The 18581-nt window shown below is 32.3% G+C and overlaps 1 protein-coding gene and 1 long non-coding RNA gene across 2 annotated transcripts; one reads left to right on the top strand and one right to left on the bottom strand.

The window, feature by feature from the left end:
• The first annotated feature begins 2377 nt into the window (after positions 1 to 2377).
• On the top strand, positions 2378 to 7711 carry LOC100777195 (subtilisin-like protease SBT3.10). The gene is made up of 3 exons (XM_003518925.5): positions 2378 to 2751; positions 3784 to 3881; positions 7507 to 7711. The coding sequence occupies exons 1-3, from the start codon at positions 2510 to 2512 to the stop codon at positions 7575 to 7577; spliced, it is 411 nt and encodes a 136-aa protein (XP_003518973.1). The 5' UTR covers positions 2378 to 2509; the 3' UTR covers positions 7578 to 7711.
• Positions 7712 to 9889: 2178 nt separating this feature from the next.
• LOC121174348 (uncharacterized) lies at positions 9890 to 16706 on the bottom strand. Its single transcript, XR_005890389.1, has 2 exons — positions 14687 to 16706; positions 9890 to 10881 (listed from the first exon to the last, which is right to left on the bottom strand). It is a non-coding gene; the product is annotated as an uncharacterized lncRNA (long non-coding RNA).
• Between the last annotated feature and the right edge of the window lie 1875 nt (positions 16707 to 18581).

The raw sequence follows: 18581 nt of genomic DNA on the forward strand, positions 1-18581 counted from the left end.
AACATTTTTATTATAATTTTTAATTAAAAATTATAGATGAAGTATAACTTTTAATTAAAAGTTATAGATAAAAAGTATAAAAATTATAAGTTGTAAAATAAATATAATAAAAATAACAGAGAGTGATCACATTTATTTTTATTTTCTCTTGGTTTGCTTTTTTCTTTTTATTTTCAATAAGAAATTACTGAGTCTTTTGGAATGATATTAGAAGAACCAGTATTTTAAATTTCTGAATAGGACTTGAGTGAATATGATGGTGGCTTAAACATAATACATTTTCTTCATTTAACTTCATATATTTTTGTTGCTTTGATCTCATGGTAATTCTAACTCATTCAATAGTTTATTTTTTTTTATTGAAAAATGTTAATTTATTAATTTTTTTTAATGAAAAAGATTCAAACTCACATGTCTCCCTCTCCCTTTTCCGTCATCAAATTAGTCTTATAGCTCCTCTAACTCATTCAATAGTAGAGCTTATATGGAATTATTGGTTATGCACACCTATCAAAGTTCTGTGACTCAGTACTTTTAATATCTCGAATTGTTTGCAAATGCAATTTATAGCAGTTTTGTTGCAGGAAGATCCTTTTGACAGCAGCTTAATAGAGCAGAAGCCATTGAAACAGTTGTAGGCTTGTAGCTACTTTAAATTGTCAAATTTGTAATGATAGAGTATCACCACAATCAGCCTGAACTCTTATTAGGGTGTCACTTTTCCTATACAGGAGAATCATTAATGGAAAAATCGTTTGAGTAAATGAACAATTGAGCTTCTCTTTCTCTCTTTTCAATCATAGAAAAAGTATAAAAGCTTCAACAGAGATAGAGGTGCTACAAAATTGAGTGATAGTAATATAGTATGTATGAGTAATTGAGTATTATAAGTAAAACCATGTCGTTTCTGCTAGATATGAAATTACTAAGTTGCAGAACCTATATTATGTTACTGAAATCTTCACCTAAATCTGCTCTGGGTTTTGACTAAGTTTGCTGGTTTCAATTATAATAATTTTATGGTCCCTAAAATTATAATAATTTTTTTACTTTAACTCCTATAAATAATTTATTCAACTTTAATCCTTATTTATAACTTTAAAGAATTAAAAATAAATAAATTTTTATTAAATAAAAAATTATAAATCATTATCTTTTAAAGAACAAAAATTATATTAAAAATTTAAATAAAATATGGACTCGAAAATTTTAAAATGAGCAATAATAAAGTAAATAATTTCAGCTGAGGATAAAAATGTGAACAATTGATATAACAACACCTGTATATATTTTGTGCGTCTCTCTACGTATTTTAAGTAAAAATAAAAGAAAAGGAAAAAAATTTAGAAGTTAAAAAATTAAAAATAACTAACAATATGAGAATAGTGAGTAATTATTAAAAGAGAATAGTAGAAGTTTAAAAATTAAAAAAAAAGATAAAATTATCTAAATTTTGTAGACACTAAAAGAAGATATTTCCATGATTGGTAATAAGTATAGATAATCATTAATTTTCATTAACAACTAAAATTATCTCCCTCACTCTTTAAAAGTGAATTATCAATTGGTTGAATATAGTATGAAATTGTTGTAAATTTTTAATACTTGTTTTTTAATTTTTTCTCATCATAAAAAATTAAAATAAGAGAGTCAGATCTAATAAAATTTAAGTCCATTTTAATCATAATTTTTACTAATTATTTCAATTATTTATCATGTAATTTAATAAAAAATAACATGATATTCTTATGGTAAAAAAATAAACTCTAAAAATAAAATTTTTATCTGTGTATGAAATATTTTTTTGTGAAAAACTGATAAAAAAATATTGAAAACATATCTTTTCTAAAATACATATCATCAAATATGAGAAGTAATAGTTTTGTTAAGATTGGTTGTATATTTTGGTTTTGGACTTGCAAGGTGAAGTGTTCCATTAATTTAATTAAAAAGTTAAATATTAAATACTATTAATGAATGATAAAACTATTAATGGATAAAAATAACTACTCATTAATGGTAATGAAGAAAAATATATTTTGATTCTGTTTTTTATATTTATTAATCACCTGTGTTTATTTTTTTTTATTATTCCGTAAGATCACATTTTGTTATTTTAGTTTTGAGAAACTAACTAAATTTCTCGATCTATCATTTCCTAAAAATTAAAAACTTCTTTTCTGCCAAAAGTTCTCTAAAGTATACTTTTCCATGAGGATTAATCCAATCTTCTCATCGACAAAACCAAGAAGCCTACGTACGATGCAATGAGATAACGCTGCCAAATCATATTATGGCCAAGTGGCAGAACCACGCGGTGACACCAACGCAGCGCGTTGTTGCAACTCAGCATTCCCTCACTCGGTCGCTTCATAACTAAGCAAAACAAAAGCACATTGTTTTAGCAACTTGGAAAGAAAAGTCGCATATCCATTGTGCGCACCCAAATACTACAAGCATTTCATTTATTTTTCCATTCCTTATAAAACCCGAAAACAAAAACCACGCAATGGTCACGTCCAACACCAACAACACCATCCTCAAAATCTCCAAACTCGCGATCCTCCTCGTTTTGTTCGCTTCAGTCTGCAACGTCGCTATGTCGGACTCCACCGCCAAACCCCTCGACCAGCACGCCACCACGGGCTCTGACCCTACTGCGCCAGCGGTTCACATCGTGTACACCGAGAGACCACAGAACGAGGAGCCTGAGGCCTACCACATCAGAACCCTCACTTCAGTCCTTGGCAGGTGAAAATTGTTCTATTCAATATGCTTCTCTGTAGCCCCAAATTTTGTTAGTAGTAACAAATTTAACTGCAGAACACGTTACTCCTTCATATCTATAAATTTTAGAATAACTTGGAAAAAAGTAAATCACAAAACCTAATTTGATTTTGGTTTAGGGTCTTGCTATTCGTCCTTACGACAAGAAATTAAAAGGAAAAAAAAAAGATTCTTTATTGAAAATCATATGAAAGTGATTTTTATGCATTCCAATAAACACCTCCTTTCACTTTCATAATCAGTACCCTTGTGATCCTGGTTAGCATTTGTCTTTGGTTCAATCTTTTTAGTATAAACCTTTAGCGTATAAACATGAGGCGCGGTAGTGCTCTCACCCGATTAAGTTAGCATTTGCAGGAATCAATTTGCGCGTTTAGTTTTATCAAGACTAAGTACAATATTCACCTTTGCATTCTTTCTTGATGGGGAATTTTATAGAATTTCATTGGAATCATCGAATTATAGATTGTCATATAACAAAGATTGTTGAGTTTTGTAATAATTGCTTTCAAATTCATGGCTAGGTTGAAAAAACGTGAAAATTGAACTCTGATTTTTATATTTTTGGGGAGTTAAATTGGATCGAGGGGTCTTTTTTGGGACTGAATTGGGTGCTCACTGAAAATTTGACATTGGTTCATTCTACTTTTTAACTGACCTTAAATTAGTCCCTTTGTTTAAAAAATATCTTGTCAAAATTGACTTAGACATAATTCAAGGACGAGTTTTTTAAAAATAAAAATAAAAATAGAAGGACTAATTAGTCTGGAGAAACTCAATTTTCGGTAACTATTTACCTTATAAAAAATTAGTTATATTGGTTATATTAATTTGTACCTATTACTTCTTGAAAGGACTAATATGACTATTATTCACTGCCTTTTAGGGAGGAAAGTATAAAAAAAAATCATTTTTTTCCATTAGATTTAGAGGGACTTGAGAATTTAGTCTTCCTGTTTTCTTTTGGGTAATTGTGTGATTGGTTAATGCTTGCAGTGAGGAGGCTGCAAAGGAAGCTTTGTTGTATAGTTACAAGTCTGCAGCCAGTGGGTTCTCAGCTAAGCTTACTCCGGAGCAGGTTGAACAGATTTCAAGTAAGTCTGATTGTTTTTCAATCTAATTTTTATTATTCATTTCCCCCCAGCTAAACTCCCTGATGTAATGTAATATGGTTCATTTTTAATTTTTTTTATTTTATCCTTTTGAAATTCCCTGATGCATTGTGGCTCTTTTATGCTGATTGTTTATGTTTGCATCTAAGCAATATTTGTGTTTTGGATGATTGGATCTTTGACTGGTTAGAAATTTGAGAGTTATGACTTAATTTGTGAAAGTGCTTAGACAGATACCACTTAGTTTACTTCCATGACAACATTGATCAAATGTTAAACCATCCCCAGTGAAATACAGATAAAAGAGCAAGTGACATGCATCTATGGCTTTGCTTAATTTTTATGGAGAATCAGTTTTTAACTGAATACTCTCAATGCATCATTTATATTAGGATAAAATGCAATTTTGGCCCCCATATTTTTGTCAATAAGTGATTTTGGTCCCCCTATTTTAAAATTGAAACATATAGTCCCCCTTCTTTATAAAACCAGTGATTTTGGGCCCTCCATCCAAATCAGTACTTTGACTGTCAAATAATTAAGGTTGAACATTATAAATTTTTTTTAATAAATTGAAATTTATTTTAATTAAAAATAAAAATTAAAAAAACTGTGATCCTATGCTTCAATAACCACCATGAAACTCCAATCCCTAACCCTCATTTGTTCCTCCGTACTCCCTTCTGTCACCTTCTCTCCTCCCGTCGCTGCGGTCCTTTGCAGTGAGTATGCCAGCCTCAAACTTAGACTTGAAAAGATCAACGGTGCTTCTCACACTAGCAGGCATTCTTCAAACCGTCTATGCATTTTCTCCAAGCCCATTTTAATCTTCCTAGGAGGACCCCCAAGAATCTTATTCACAACAGCACTTTTCGTCTATGGCCTAATCCCTCAAATATTCACCAACGCTGTAAACTTCCCCATTCAAAAATTCCTCAAAGCCCAGAGCATAGTGGCTCCAAGTGCATACATTTCAACAATGTTGAGTTCCGGCGAAAAATTGCTATTCTGCAAAAAATTGTTTATGTTTTCTGAAGCCAAATACAGAAACAACCTCATGTTTGCTACAATTTCATATCTAAGTATACTACGTGAAGAGTTAACAAAATTCTTTGTTTTTATATTAAGAGTTTAAGTGCACAAGCAACACCCTCTAACAGAAGTACACTGCAACTATGATCACTCTGGATGCAACAAAGATCAAAAAGGACCAATCAATAGATGAAAAAAAAGTAGGAGCCAGAATTGTGAACATGGCTAAACCCCCCACCAGCATTCTTTTTCTGAAACTTTAAATAAGATGTCTTCGCAGTGCGGGAAATGTAAGAAGGTTTAGCCATTGCACCAATCTTATATTCCCCTTCACCAGAGAGTATTTTGATCTTTCCAAGTCTGAGTCTGAGGCCGGTATAGCATGGCAATGCGACGGAGTTCCAGCAGCCAGAGACAATGATCAGAGGGAGTGCGGAAGAATGAATGATGGGTTAGGGATTGGAGTTTCACGGTGGCCATTGTAGTAGAGAATCACAATTTATGTATTTTTCTTTTTAATATTTAATTAAAATAAATTTCAATTCAATAAAAAACTAATTTTATAATGGTCAACGATAATTATTTGACAGTCAAAGTATTGATTTGGATGGAGGGACCAAAATCACTTTTTTTTAAAGGGGGACTAAATGTCTCAATTTAAAAATAGGGGGACCAAAATCACTTATTGACAAAAATAAGGGGACTAAAATTGCATTTTAGCCTTTATATTTATAAATCATTCAGAACACAAAATAAGCTGAATCAAACTGGATTTTATTTTATTTCTCTTCTCTTTGGGTTTTCTTCCTGAACAAACTTGGTCTAGTAGGCTTTTAATATCTATGGCAGAGCAGTTTCCAGTAACTTTGTAATTACTAATGCTACACTTCATATTTCAGTTAGCATTGTCCTTGGATATTTTCAGAAACACTGTTGTTGTGATGTTCTTTTATGCTCTGATATCATATGAAAAGAGTATCAAACATTTAACTGATAGAACTGCTTGAAGCATATTGCTAACGTAATCAAGTTCCACCTGAGATTTTCATGATGCTCTTGCTTTCTCTGAGTTTTAAATCATGAGACATCTTAATTCTGTGTGCTCTGCAAGTTGTGTTGTCGCAATTACAACAATCTGAAAATTATGACCAGTCCTGACAGCACTTACAGGGACTTTCATCTTCGTGAATTCTGGCTTTATTTGAATCATTGTTATCATATCTAGGGGAAGATAAAGTAAAAAATTCAAATTTTAATCTAATATTTTAGAATAAGAAACCATTAGTTGAGTGTTCGTATTTAAATTCAGGATGTTATGTTTAGAATAAGATACCATTTGCATGTGTGTTTCTTTGTGGTGGTCAATGGATTCAAAATTGCAGGATGATGGTTCTGTTTTACCGTTCATCTTTATTGATGTAAATCTTTTTTTTTTTGGCTCTATCATAATTCATAAGGGTATTGTCACGTCAATAATTTACTTGTTATCTTGTAAATACAAGTCTTTTTTTCTCTCTTCATCATAACATTAGCTCTTAGGATTGCAAGCATAAGTCATTTTAGTCCGTGACTTTTCGAAACCCCTCATCTAGTTCGTGACTTTGTAAAAAGTTATTCATTAGATGATTAATCTAGTTCGTGACACAATGGAAAGTAAGTTTGACTTTGCAAAAACTTATTCACCAACTAATTAGAACCCTCATCTAGTTTTTGCGACCATGTAAAAAAGTTAGGGACTAAATACCTGACACTTTTAATACCATAGACTAATTTGCTATTTTCTGGACCACTAATCTCCATTTATTTTTATTTGGTTAAAATATGTTTAGTTCTTTAAAAATATCTTGAAATTCAGTTGTAGTCTTTTGATAGATACCAACTGGTAAGGGAATAAGGACTGAATTTTATTCAAAGAAACAGAACAGAAATTACAAATTACACAGGAAATTGAGTAGACTAGTTAATACATAGGTTTCCCCAAGATGTTTGAGAGCCTGGTCTCTCCCTTCCTGAAAACCCATTCAAAAAACTGCCTAACCCCCCCTGCTGTTACTTCAGAATTTATTCTGCAATAACTGCTTAAGGCAGTTACATATGGTCCTAAAAACACACATAATTTATTTTGCAATAACTGCTTAAGGCAGTTACGTATGGTCCTAAAAATACACACACCTAATTAAAATAACAACTGCTTGAAATAACTACCATAAACAACAACTGAAACAATTCAATCCTATTAATAAATCTTAAGTCTTGGCTCTCCTCTTATAATATTTACTTATAAGAGGCCTAACATCTTTATAGAAATCTAATCGTTTTTAGTTCATACAGTTATCAAAAGTGACCCCACATCAGAACTAAAAACATGTGCTTCTGTTAGTCATTAAAAATCTATTAAGTTTGTAGGGTTAATTAATAGGGAGTGAAACCAAATTTTGAGAGTCAACATTATCTCTTGTCTCTCTCTCTCTCTCTGTTCTGTTGTGCATGATTTGCTATTCCTACTGATTTTTCTCATTGAGCTCCCCGTTGGCCCATATAACCTGCAAATTTTTTACTACTTTACAATGTGCAGAGCTACCAGGTGTTCTTCAAGTTGTTCCTAGCAGGACATATCAGCTCCATGGACCAAATAACCTGCAGTAGAGAATGTTCACCTAAAGTTGTATCGGTTAAACCGTTATCTATGCCATGTATAAACTAAACTAGTGTGGCTCTAGACTTGTGCCAATAAGAACATGGAATTAATATATAATAATACATTACTAATATTTGTGCTATATGTTTATCAATGTGTCATGTATTCAAAGTGGCACCAATGGACCCTGTGTTGTGCTTGTGCATATTATCCTGTAAAACCATTGAGAACTTGTTTTGATGCTTTGAGATGTAAATCCTAGTCACCGAGGTTGTGACCATTAACTTAATTCGGTTCATTTGGTATTAAACGTACGTTGTTAACCAATTGTTGAACTGAATTATTTATTTATATTTATTTTGACAGGGAATATATCACTTATTCAGATATTAACTTCATATTATTTTTTTATCTAATTAATTTAGGATTTTCTTTAGGAAAAAAATACGTTATGGCAAAAGATAGTAGTATTTCTTAAAATATATAAGGCAATTGCAGTTTTGTTTTGAAAAGAAAGGATATAGTGAAACTAAAAGAGAATAGTTTTAGTGCTTTTATCGTAAGATATAAAAATTATCTGCGAAAATACAAGGTAATATTATAGAAGCATTTTTAAATATTTATTGCTTTTGTGTGTGTTTAGGGTTATAAAAATGATTTGCGTTTAATCTTGAAAATTTGAGCCAATTATACTTTTGGTCTCCCAATTGAAATTTGCTCATCAGTCTCCTAAATTTACTATGGGACTAAAAATAACATTTTATGAATTTGAGAGACTAAAAAGAACAAATACTTAATTGGAGAAAAAAAATAAAAGAGTATTTTAAATTTGAGGGACTAAGAAGATTTATGCTAATTTATTTGAAGAAATAAATTCTTAATTATATGAAGAAATAAATTCTTAATTATATAAAGAATGATACAATTAAGTATATATTTGATTGTGTGATGTGAATTCAAAAAGGCTTAAAACCTTTGAACTTACAAGCACTTAAATTACACCCACTTATCTTAAGTGTTGGAGATGCCACAAGGATCATCAAGCCTTGATAAAGTCAGAAAAAGTTCTGAAAATAACCAAAAGAGAAAAACTCTCACTTATCTGAATTTTGTGGCTAGGAAACACATTGGGAGATTTCAGTGTTTCTAGGGCTTATCAACGAATCAATCAGTTTCATACTTTGAATGAGTCTGAAAATTGGAAGAAAATTTGGAAGATTAATGCTCCTCAGAAGATTAGAGTATTCATCTGGCAGCTTGTGCACAAGCGGCTTACTACCAAGAAGCGTGTAGTGAGTTGGGGGATTGGTACTCTCTCTTGTCACCGTTTCGTCACTTTGAAGAGACCATTCTGCACGTCATGCGTGATTGCCCTTTGGCTAGCCAGGTTTGGTTACATTTGATTAAACCCTCCCTTAGAAGTCAATTTCAATTTTTGTAATTCTATGAGTGCTTTAGATAACACCAATTGGTCTAGTCTTTGGGCTACGACTTGTTATTATTATGGTTGTGGCGAAATCAATATGTTCGTAATACTGACTTTGTTAGGCCTTTTAAGTGTTGGGAGTTCATTGGTTCCCAATGTAAGGTCTATAAAGATGTTGCCTCTAAGTTCAAACCACATATACATAGAAGAAATGAGCAAATTCTAATTAGGTAGAAGCCTCCAGATGAAGGTGTTATAAGACTGAATACATGAGTCCATGCATAGTGATAATGATATGGCAGCTTGTGGAGGATTACTAAGGGATTGTCATGGCAGATGGGCGGCTAGTTTTGTTTAAAAGCTGGGAAATACATCAGCTTTTGTGGCTGAATTATAGGGAGCTTACTTGGGTTTATCCTTAGCTTGGGACAAGGGGGATAAAAATTTGGAAGTAAATATAGATTCTCTGGTAGTAGTTGTTAGCATCAAAATCTCTAAACAGGGATCAGCATCTGGGTGGAGTCTTATTAATACTATTTGTTGGCTTATTGGTAGAAGATAGAATGCTATCTTTGTCATATTTACAGAGAAGCTAATGGATGTGCAGATGCTTTGGCCAATTATGCTTGTGCTATGGAGGAGGAGTATGTGATTTTGGAGCAATAACCAGCTTGGTTAAGTCAGTTGCTTGATTCTGATGTGTTTGTAATTCAATTTCCTCGTAATGTTCTGATGTAATCCGTTTCCTTGGGCTTTAGCCTCATTTAATACCAGAAAAAATTACTAGGCATTAAACCCCTATGTAACAACACATTAACTAGGCAAATGAAAAGACTAAATAACTCACACTAATCAGCTTGTTTAATATGTAACAATTGATTACACTTATCATTCTAAAGTTGAAAATTTTCTTATTAAACTCTTAAGCTTGTCCAAACGTATCTGTTGCCCTTAAAAACACTCTTCCAGTCCAAATTAACATAATTGAGCTTCAATACAATGTATAATTGATAGTTGATGCTCTTTAATTTGAATTGTTTTGGCCCAAATCTTCTTCTACAACTCCATCTTTAGCCCAAGTTAGTTCAAAAACATGATGGGTGATGCTAGGTGCACCAGCTTTATTGCTTGTGCACCCAACATTTTTTGTTAATTCTAAAATTATCCTATGGTTGATCTGTATGGTTTGTATGGATAAACTTGATCCGTAAGTATAATTTAAACATACGTCCGTATGATTCATACAGATCAACTTGAGTGAAGGGCATTTTCGCCCATTCACTTAAAATGCTGGGTGCACCAGCAATAATGCTGGGTGCACCTAGCATCATCCAAACATGATTAGGCTCAAATTTAGGTTGGTTAGAATTATGTTTAGCCCAAATGTCTTAAACAAGTCCATTTAGTCTTTCTTGAATCTCTTGGTCATTGCTCTTGTAATAGGTCCACTAGAATTTGCAAATGATCCCTTAAGGTGCTTGAGTGTGCTTGTTCCAGCCTTTGATTCTCATCATCTCCTTTTTCCTCCAAAGGATTCATCCTTAAATCTTCACCTACATCATATGGAGACAAATCAACAACATTGAATGTAGAACTAATATTGTACTCGCTAGGAAGATCTATCTTGTATGCATTGTCTTTTATCCTTTCAAGGACTTGAAATGGTCCTTCTCCCCTTTGAGCCAATTTAGATTTTTGTTGACCTGGAAACCTCTCTTTCCTCGTATGCCTCCACACTTAATCACCTGGTTCAAAGATAACACGCCTTCTTCCTTTGTTGGCGTGTGATGCATATTGGTCATTTTTCTTTTGAAATTGCCTTACATTTTCATGAAGCCTCTTCACCATTTCAACCTTCTTTTTTCCATCAAGACTAGCTCTTTCATCTACAGGAAAATGTATTAAATCCACAAGAGTTAGTGGATTAAACCCATAAACTACTTCAAAAGGAAAGTAACTAGTAGATGAACGAACACTCTTATTATATGGAAACTCAACAAATGGAAAGCATTCTTCCCAATTCTTCAAATTCTTTTGAACAACAACTCTAAGCAACTGAGTTAAAGTTCTATTGACAACTTCAATTTTTCCATTTGTTTGTGGGTGATAAGATGTAGAAAACAACAATTTAGTATCAAGCTTTCCCCACAAGACCTTCCAAAAATGACTGAGGAATCTTGTATCCCTATCAAACACAATTTTAGATGCACCATGAAGTCTTACAATTTCTTTGAAAAATAAATTTGTAAAATGAACAATATCATCAATTTTATGACAAGGAATGAAATGTGTCATTTTAGAAAATCTATCAACTACCACAAAAATTGAATCTCATCCCCCCTTGACCCAGGAAGTCCCAAAATAAAGTCCATAGATATTTCTACCCAAGGTTCATTAGGTACTGGAAGAAGAGTATACAAAGCTTGTGGTAAAACTCTAGATTTTTCCTTTTTACAAGTAATGCACCTACCAAAGATTCTTTCAACATCAAGCTTCATTTTAGGCCAAAAGAAATGTTCATGCACAACATCTAAAGTCTTTTTCACACCAAAATATCCCATTAATCCCCCGTGAGCTTCCCTTACAAGCAATTCATGCATAGAACATTGAGACACAATTTATTCTCTCTAAACAAGTACCCTTAAACTCTATAAAATTTCCCAAATGCTCCATTTTCACATGCAGCAAAAATTTCAGCAAAGTCACCATTGTTTTAATATAAATCTTTCACATATTCAAAACTAATTAATCTTACTTCAAGAGAAGTAAGTATAACATACCTTCTGGATAAGGCATCTACAACTATATTCTCCTTACCTTTTTATGACATATGGAAAAAGTTCAATGAACTCCAACCACTTTGCATGTCTTTAATTCAACTTCCCTTGACCTTTCAGATGCTTCAAAGATTTATGATCTGTATGAATGACAAATTGCATTGGCCAAAGGTAGTATTGCCAAGTCTCTAATGCTTTCACAAGTGCATAAAGCTCCTTGTCATATGTTGGTTAGTTCAAAGCTGCAACACTTAAATTTTCCCCAAACTAAGCAATAGGCTTTCTTTCTTGCATTAAAATAGCTCCTATACCAATTCCTGATGCATCATACTCAATCTTGAAAGTTTTATTAAAGTTAGGAAGTGCTAAAACAAGTGCAAAACATAACCTATATTTAAGAACTTGAAAAGCATTGTCTTGGGCTTTCTTCCATTTGAATCCCACAATTTTCTTAATGATCTCAATGAGTGGTGCGCTGATTTTGCTAAAATCTTTCACAAAAATGCCTATAAAAACTAGCTAAGCTAGGAAAACTTCTCACCTCAGTAACACTTGTAGGCATTGGCCAATCTTTTATTGCCCTTACCTTATTCTTCATCAACTTCCATCCCTTGTGAACTAACAACAAAACCAAGGAAAACAATCTTTTCCATACATAAACAACATTTTTCCATGTTAGAATACATTTTTTTTGCTTTTTCAGAAAGCCAAGGACAATGCAAATGACTCACATGCTCATCAAGATTCTTGTTATATATTAAGTGTTAAGTCGAAAGACATTTGTGTCTTAAGACGAATCAAGAATGTTAATTATTTTGATTGGATGTAAATAGATACAAAAGGTTAAAAGTTGCATCTTATGCACTATCAGACCATGTTTCAAGAGTCTATGTTTGATGGTTCAAACGATAGCAAGATGAAATCATGATCTGATACTGAAAAAGATTATGGAACTCACAAACCAAGAGGGGGTGAATTGGTTTCTAAATCAAATCCAACAAAAAACCAGAGTTAAAAAAAAAACTTCTTTTCCAAGGATCATATCACAAACTTTTAATAAACCGATATTTAACCAATCACCCTTAACACAAAATCTTTTGTTAAAGTTCTTTCTTAAAAGGATATTTTCTTTAACCTTCAGTAAATTGATCAAGACTATAATGAGAAAGAAAGATAAGATCAAGAGAAGATGTACACCAATTTTTATACTGGTTCACTATGCATATAGAATTCTTACTAGCAATCACAATCCATCTCAGTTCCTACCCCAGAAAAAGAGATTAAGGTATCCAACCCTAGGGTCATTTGTGAATAAGAGCCTAAGAGAAACCTACCCTTAGCCCAAACTAGAAAAACTTATTATAGCATGCCTTCAAAAATTCATGCATATGCTAATAATGTGTAAGTGTTAAACACACGAAAAACCGAGTCAATGAAAGACACAACCTGATCAATCATATATAATAACCTTGCTTGAGTGAATGAGTGTCTTCTTGGACTCAAGAGAAATTCATAACTCACTTTTACCATAAGATCTTCAAAAACGAAGTTTAGAAGTTGTGCGTCGCACTTTTTCTAAGCACTTAATCTTTTCTCTTTGTTTTACTTATTTAAGCTCGCACTTCATTCTCTTAGAAGTGAAAACACAAGGTGATTATTTATAGAGAAAACAATTATAACTTCATGTAATCGATTAAATAGTCAATGTAATCGATTATTTCAAAGAAGTAATCGATTATATTATCATTTCAATTGATTAAAGTGTTCTTCCCATTTTCTGGAAAACTTAAAGAACAATGTAATTGATTAAATTCTTGATGTAATCGTTTAAAGTGTTCTTGATCTCTTCTGGGAACACTTTTAAGAGCAAGTAATCGATTATGATTATCTGGTAATCGATTAAAGCATAGACTCCTGAAAAACCAATCATTATCTTAACTAAATTGTGTAATCGATTACGGTTACCTTGTAATCGATTAAACCGATACAGAAATGTCTCTACAAGCTATAAACACTTGTGTAATTGATTACGATTAGTCTTGTAATCAATTAAAATAGAGTTTTATGCATTGAAGAAGTTTCTAACTTTAGAAACAATCTTCTTACTCCTACATGATGATGCATGATGTACATATGAAAATATAGAGACTAAGATGCAACAAACAAAACAACAATCAATACAAATACCACTCAAGAGAGCTGGGCATGTAAACCAAAATTAAGTAAATGAATTACCTAAAGGATACATTACCTAATTCACATGGCTATTGTAAGATCTAATTCAGTAATCAACCATAAATTCAAAGCATATTTAATAATAACTAACATGTTTCCATGTGTAAAACACTTTTTCACTTGATAGCATTTCAAATTAACTAGCCTTATTAAATCATGAATGGTGTGCATATGATAACAAGTTAACTGCCATGAATAAGTATATATTATACCAATAAGCTATTTAAGTAACCACACAAAGTAGCACTTATCTAGACAAAATTCTATCAAGTAACTTGCACATATCTCTACAAAGTGCAAGTATACATGATCAAATAGAAGTGACATTGCAATCCTTGCCAAGCTCACGGTTAACACATGACAAAATATCAAATATATTTGAAGATTGATTTATATCCATACTTTATAATATCTATTATCATAATTCATACCTGGTTAAATAAAGAGAGTTTTCCATCACAAGATGAAATTTTCAAATGCTAAAAATTGTATCACTAGATTCACTACTTATATAATGATTGGATCTCTCCTAGTAATAAACTGATTAAATAATCATAAAACAGAACATAATAAAATAAAAATTGCATTTTTCATGATTTAATATACTAGAAGAATTCATAAATCATAACATGAGTATCCAAATGATAGCCAAGGTATAAGAAAATATTCCACTATGTACCTCTTTGTTGTTGTTCACTATTACTGGTTAACTTCTTCAGCTTGCTTGCTGAAACAAGGGAGTGATAGTAGAGACTCTGTATAGATAGCTATCGAGGATCCTATTCGATCCTTATGATAGAATTGATGTTTTTGCAACTGTCCCTTGTCATTAAATTTCACAAGCCCACCATTGGCTTCTTTTCCAACAAGATCACCACTTCTTGTATAGCATATTGGAAAGAAGTATCGAATAGGAATGTCATCAACAGACACAGACATAGTCTTTGTCCAAGATGACTGCACTTAGTATTCTTCCATCACCCATATTTCTACTGAAAAGTTCATCTGCATCAGCAATTCTCCAAATACCTTAAACCACACTCACAAAATCTATTTAATAAGCCAAAATCATATGGGAGATGTATATTTGAAAAGCTCCTTTTAGTACAATCAAAGGCAACGATAACATCCATTGATATTGATATGCCATAACTAAAAGCCACCCAATGAATATAACCTTTAAAAAACAACCCAACTTTGTTGTCACTAACACATAGTGCAGTACCTAAACGACAAATGGGTGGCCTCAATTTCTTTCCACGCATCAGCTTTGAGTGAGAAAAACTCCACATCGTTTAGACGATATTCTTTGTCACATGACATTAGAACCACCAAGTAGTCATCATTGATGGGTCATATCCAAAGCCACGAAAAGATAAGTATGTATCCTTATAAGATAAGTTGAAATTGGACATCGTCACAATACGCAACTGGTCTAGAAATCTGTGGACACCTGTGGAAGGATTCAACACGCAGAGAATATGTTCTAATTGCAAAAGTAAAAACTCTAGACATGAACCTATTATATGGACATTATGATAAGGTTTGGAGGCGCAAGAAACAGTCATTGAAGCCTATGGATCGGATTTCAGGAACAGAAGGTGCTATGGGGACGATTCTGTCTGTGTGCAACAACAGCTAGTTCAAAATGTGATATTGCAAAGCTTGAATCAGAGATGAGAGAAAGCCATGACTTACTCACACATCTGAAATGGAGAAGAAATTCATCGACAACCTCAACAGGATTTCAAATGTGACTTCCTGCGGCAGATACACACTCTTCTGCTACGACTGTGTTTCTTCATTATTGGTGCATCTCATTAAAATGTTAGCATAATTATATAGGAAAAATTGCATTTTTTGTCTTTGATTTCGATTTTGGTCCCCTTTTAAAATTATTGACAAATTTTGTCCTCCTATTTTATCTAATCAGCAATTTTGGCTCCCCATTTTAGAATTAGACGTTGCCTGTTACAAAGGAATATTGACTGTCACTTGGATGTCGAATTCATGGAAGATGAAATGTATTGTTGTTATCATTGGGCAATCAGAACATGACACGTGACAGTCATCATCCAATAAGAACGTGATACGTGACAGTCATCATCCAATAAGAACGTGACATGTAGTAGTCAACATTCCTGTGTAACAGCTAACGTCCAATTCTAGATTAGGGGACCAAGATTGGGTGATTGGATAAAATAGGAGGACAAAATTCGTCAATAATTTTAAAGGGGGACCAAAATCGAAATTGAAGACAAATTGGGGGACCAAAAATGCAATTTTGTCAATTATATATATACAGAGGATACTTTGACGGGTTTAAGAAATTAGATTTGATGTTTTTTAAAGGTTTAATTATTATGCGATCCTCGCACAAAAAATTATGCAGTCCCATATCTTTATTGAATTTTTAACATATATTGACGAAACATTCTAATTAACCAAAGTTGGTTAACATTAACCTCCTGTTGGCTCAATTTGTATATTGACTTGCGAATTTATAATATAATGTCTTTAGGCGCTAATAATTACATCAGTTTGGTAAATTATAAGTAGTTTTCATTTTCATAACCTTGCTCATTTAAAAATTTATTGTGCAATATTAAGTAGTTGTTTCATGTGTTGTAATATTGTGGTAAATTGTAGATTTCAAGGTTAGTATATTTATGCCAGTTGTTTCTCACATTTGGTTGGTGCTACAGGATGTTCTACTTTTTCTTCGAATCACGCAATAGGAAGGAGAATCCTGTCGTAATTTGGTTGACTAGGGGACCTGGGTGTAGCAGTGAATTGGCTTTCTTTTATGAAAATGGCCCATTCAAAATTCCTGACAACTTGTCTCTTGTGTGGAATGACTATGGTTGGGACAAGGTATTCTAATTTAATTTTACTGTTATTTTTATGTGTTACAATTTCTGAATTACAACGGTTGAAGTTCCCTTTATTTGTGCGTGTGTGTATGAAAGTAATGTAAGCAATATAAAATCATCATTTTTTTAATGAATTCATGTTGCTTCTTGAAGGATCAACTTACCATACAGTTGCCACACCCTACAATCAAGTTCAGGAACTTCAACTAACAGTGTGATACATAGCTACAGAACATGTTGCTTTAAATTAATATAGTTTGTGACTATTTATACTTGTAATCATTTACCATATTAATAGTTTTATTAGACAGGAAAGAGAAAAAGTATGAAACAAATGAAGAAATTGATTTAGTGGCTTTGAGGAGGAATAATCAGAGTGACTTTGCTTATTTTTCTATTAAGTTGTTGGCAACTTAATAGAAAAATAAGGCAAAGTTATTATATGACTCCCCCCTTCCCTCACCTCAAAGTCATTGAATTCATGACCCTGAAATGGCTGACAACCGATAAGGTTGTCCAATCTCTGCACATCAGAAATGGAAACACCCTTGAAATAGAATACAAAATAAACCATAACAAACACTACTCCAAAACATTTTAAGAACAAAGAGATGTGATTTCAAAATGTCTCATACTCCATCCAAGTGGACAAAAAGTATTGAAAAAATTGAACACGAGCACAAAATTGGTTTCCTTGTTTTACTAATAAGGTGTTTGGTAGGTAGGTTCTTGTTTCCTAGGAATCTTAAGTTGATGTTAGATTCTTATGTTTGGTATTAACTTTTTTTAAAACTAGCATTCACATAAATGGTTTTTTTAAGTATGTGATAACTATTAATTATGAGTATATTTTAGGGTCAAATTATATAAGAATTTGTAATTTTTCTCTCCTAATTTTTTCTTTTTGAGGAAATAATTGTTAAATTAATATCATTTAAGTTTTTGTGCATATAATATTAAAAGTGATGAATTTATGATGTTTAGTGAGTAAAATAAAGCTCAGCAAAGTGAGCTAATTAAGGAAAGCAAGCTAATTGAAGAAAACAGGGCTAATTAAGTAGAGAAGACTAATTGAGGAAAGCAGAGCTAATTAAGGAAAGAAGAATAATTAAGGAAAGTATGGATAATTAAGGAAAGCAAAGGCGGACTTAGTGCAAGAAGCCCATTAATTATTTATTTGCACTATAAGTACTTTAAGTGTGCTCGTAGTATATAATGAATATATTCATAAGACTCATAGATTATAAGGATCCTTATATTATGTACCAATGCATACCATAGACAAGAGTAATCCTTTGTTAAGTGTTGGGAATGTGGTATCCAAAATCACTGCTGTGGTGGGTAAGTGGTTGTTGTGAACTAAGAAGGATATGCATCTACAAAAGGAGCAGAACATATAAAACAAAGGTAAATCCTAAAGGACTCTATACATGCATAACATCAAACTTATTGTAAAGAAATCATCTTTCAGATCTGAACCCCAATCCTCTGTGCTACCTGCATCAGTAAAGTTTCAAGTCATTTCATGCATGAATAGAGAGAGACCTCATTAAGTTGGCATGAAAAACATAGCAGATATTAAAATCAAAATGAACCGGTTATAATACTGGTAAAATGCTAAAAACAACAGAAGATATATTCATACAAGGTTAAGGTTATCGTAAATTCATGATTACATTCAAGTTACAAACTGGAACTTGC

The sequence above is a fragment of the Glycine max genome, chromosome 2, assembly GCF_000004515.6.
Source record: "Glycine max cultivar Williams 82 chromosome 2, Glycine_max_v4.0, whole genome shotgun sequence".
NCBI classification, from domain to species: domain Eukaryota; kingdom Viridiplantae; phylum Streptophyta; class Magnoliopsida; order Fabales; family Fabaceae; genus Glycine; species Glycine max.

Coding starts and splice junctions, on each gene's coding strand:
- LOC100777195 (XM_003518925.5), top strand. CDS start 2,510: ATGGTCACGTCCAACACCAACAACACCATCCTCAAAATCTCCAAACTC. Junction 2,752..3,783: donor CTCACTTCAGTCCTTGGCAG/GTGAAAATTGTT, acceptor TAATGCTTGCAG/TGAGGAGGCTGCAAAGGAAG. Junction 3,882..7,506: donor GCAGGTTGAACAGATTTCAA/GTAAGTCTGATT, acceptor TACAATGTGCAG/AGCTACCAGGTGTTCTTCAA.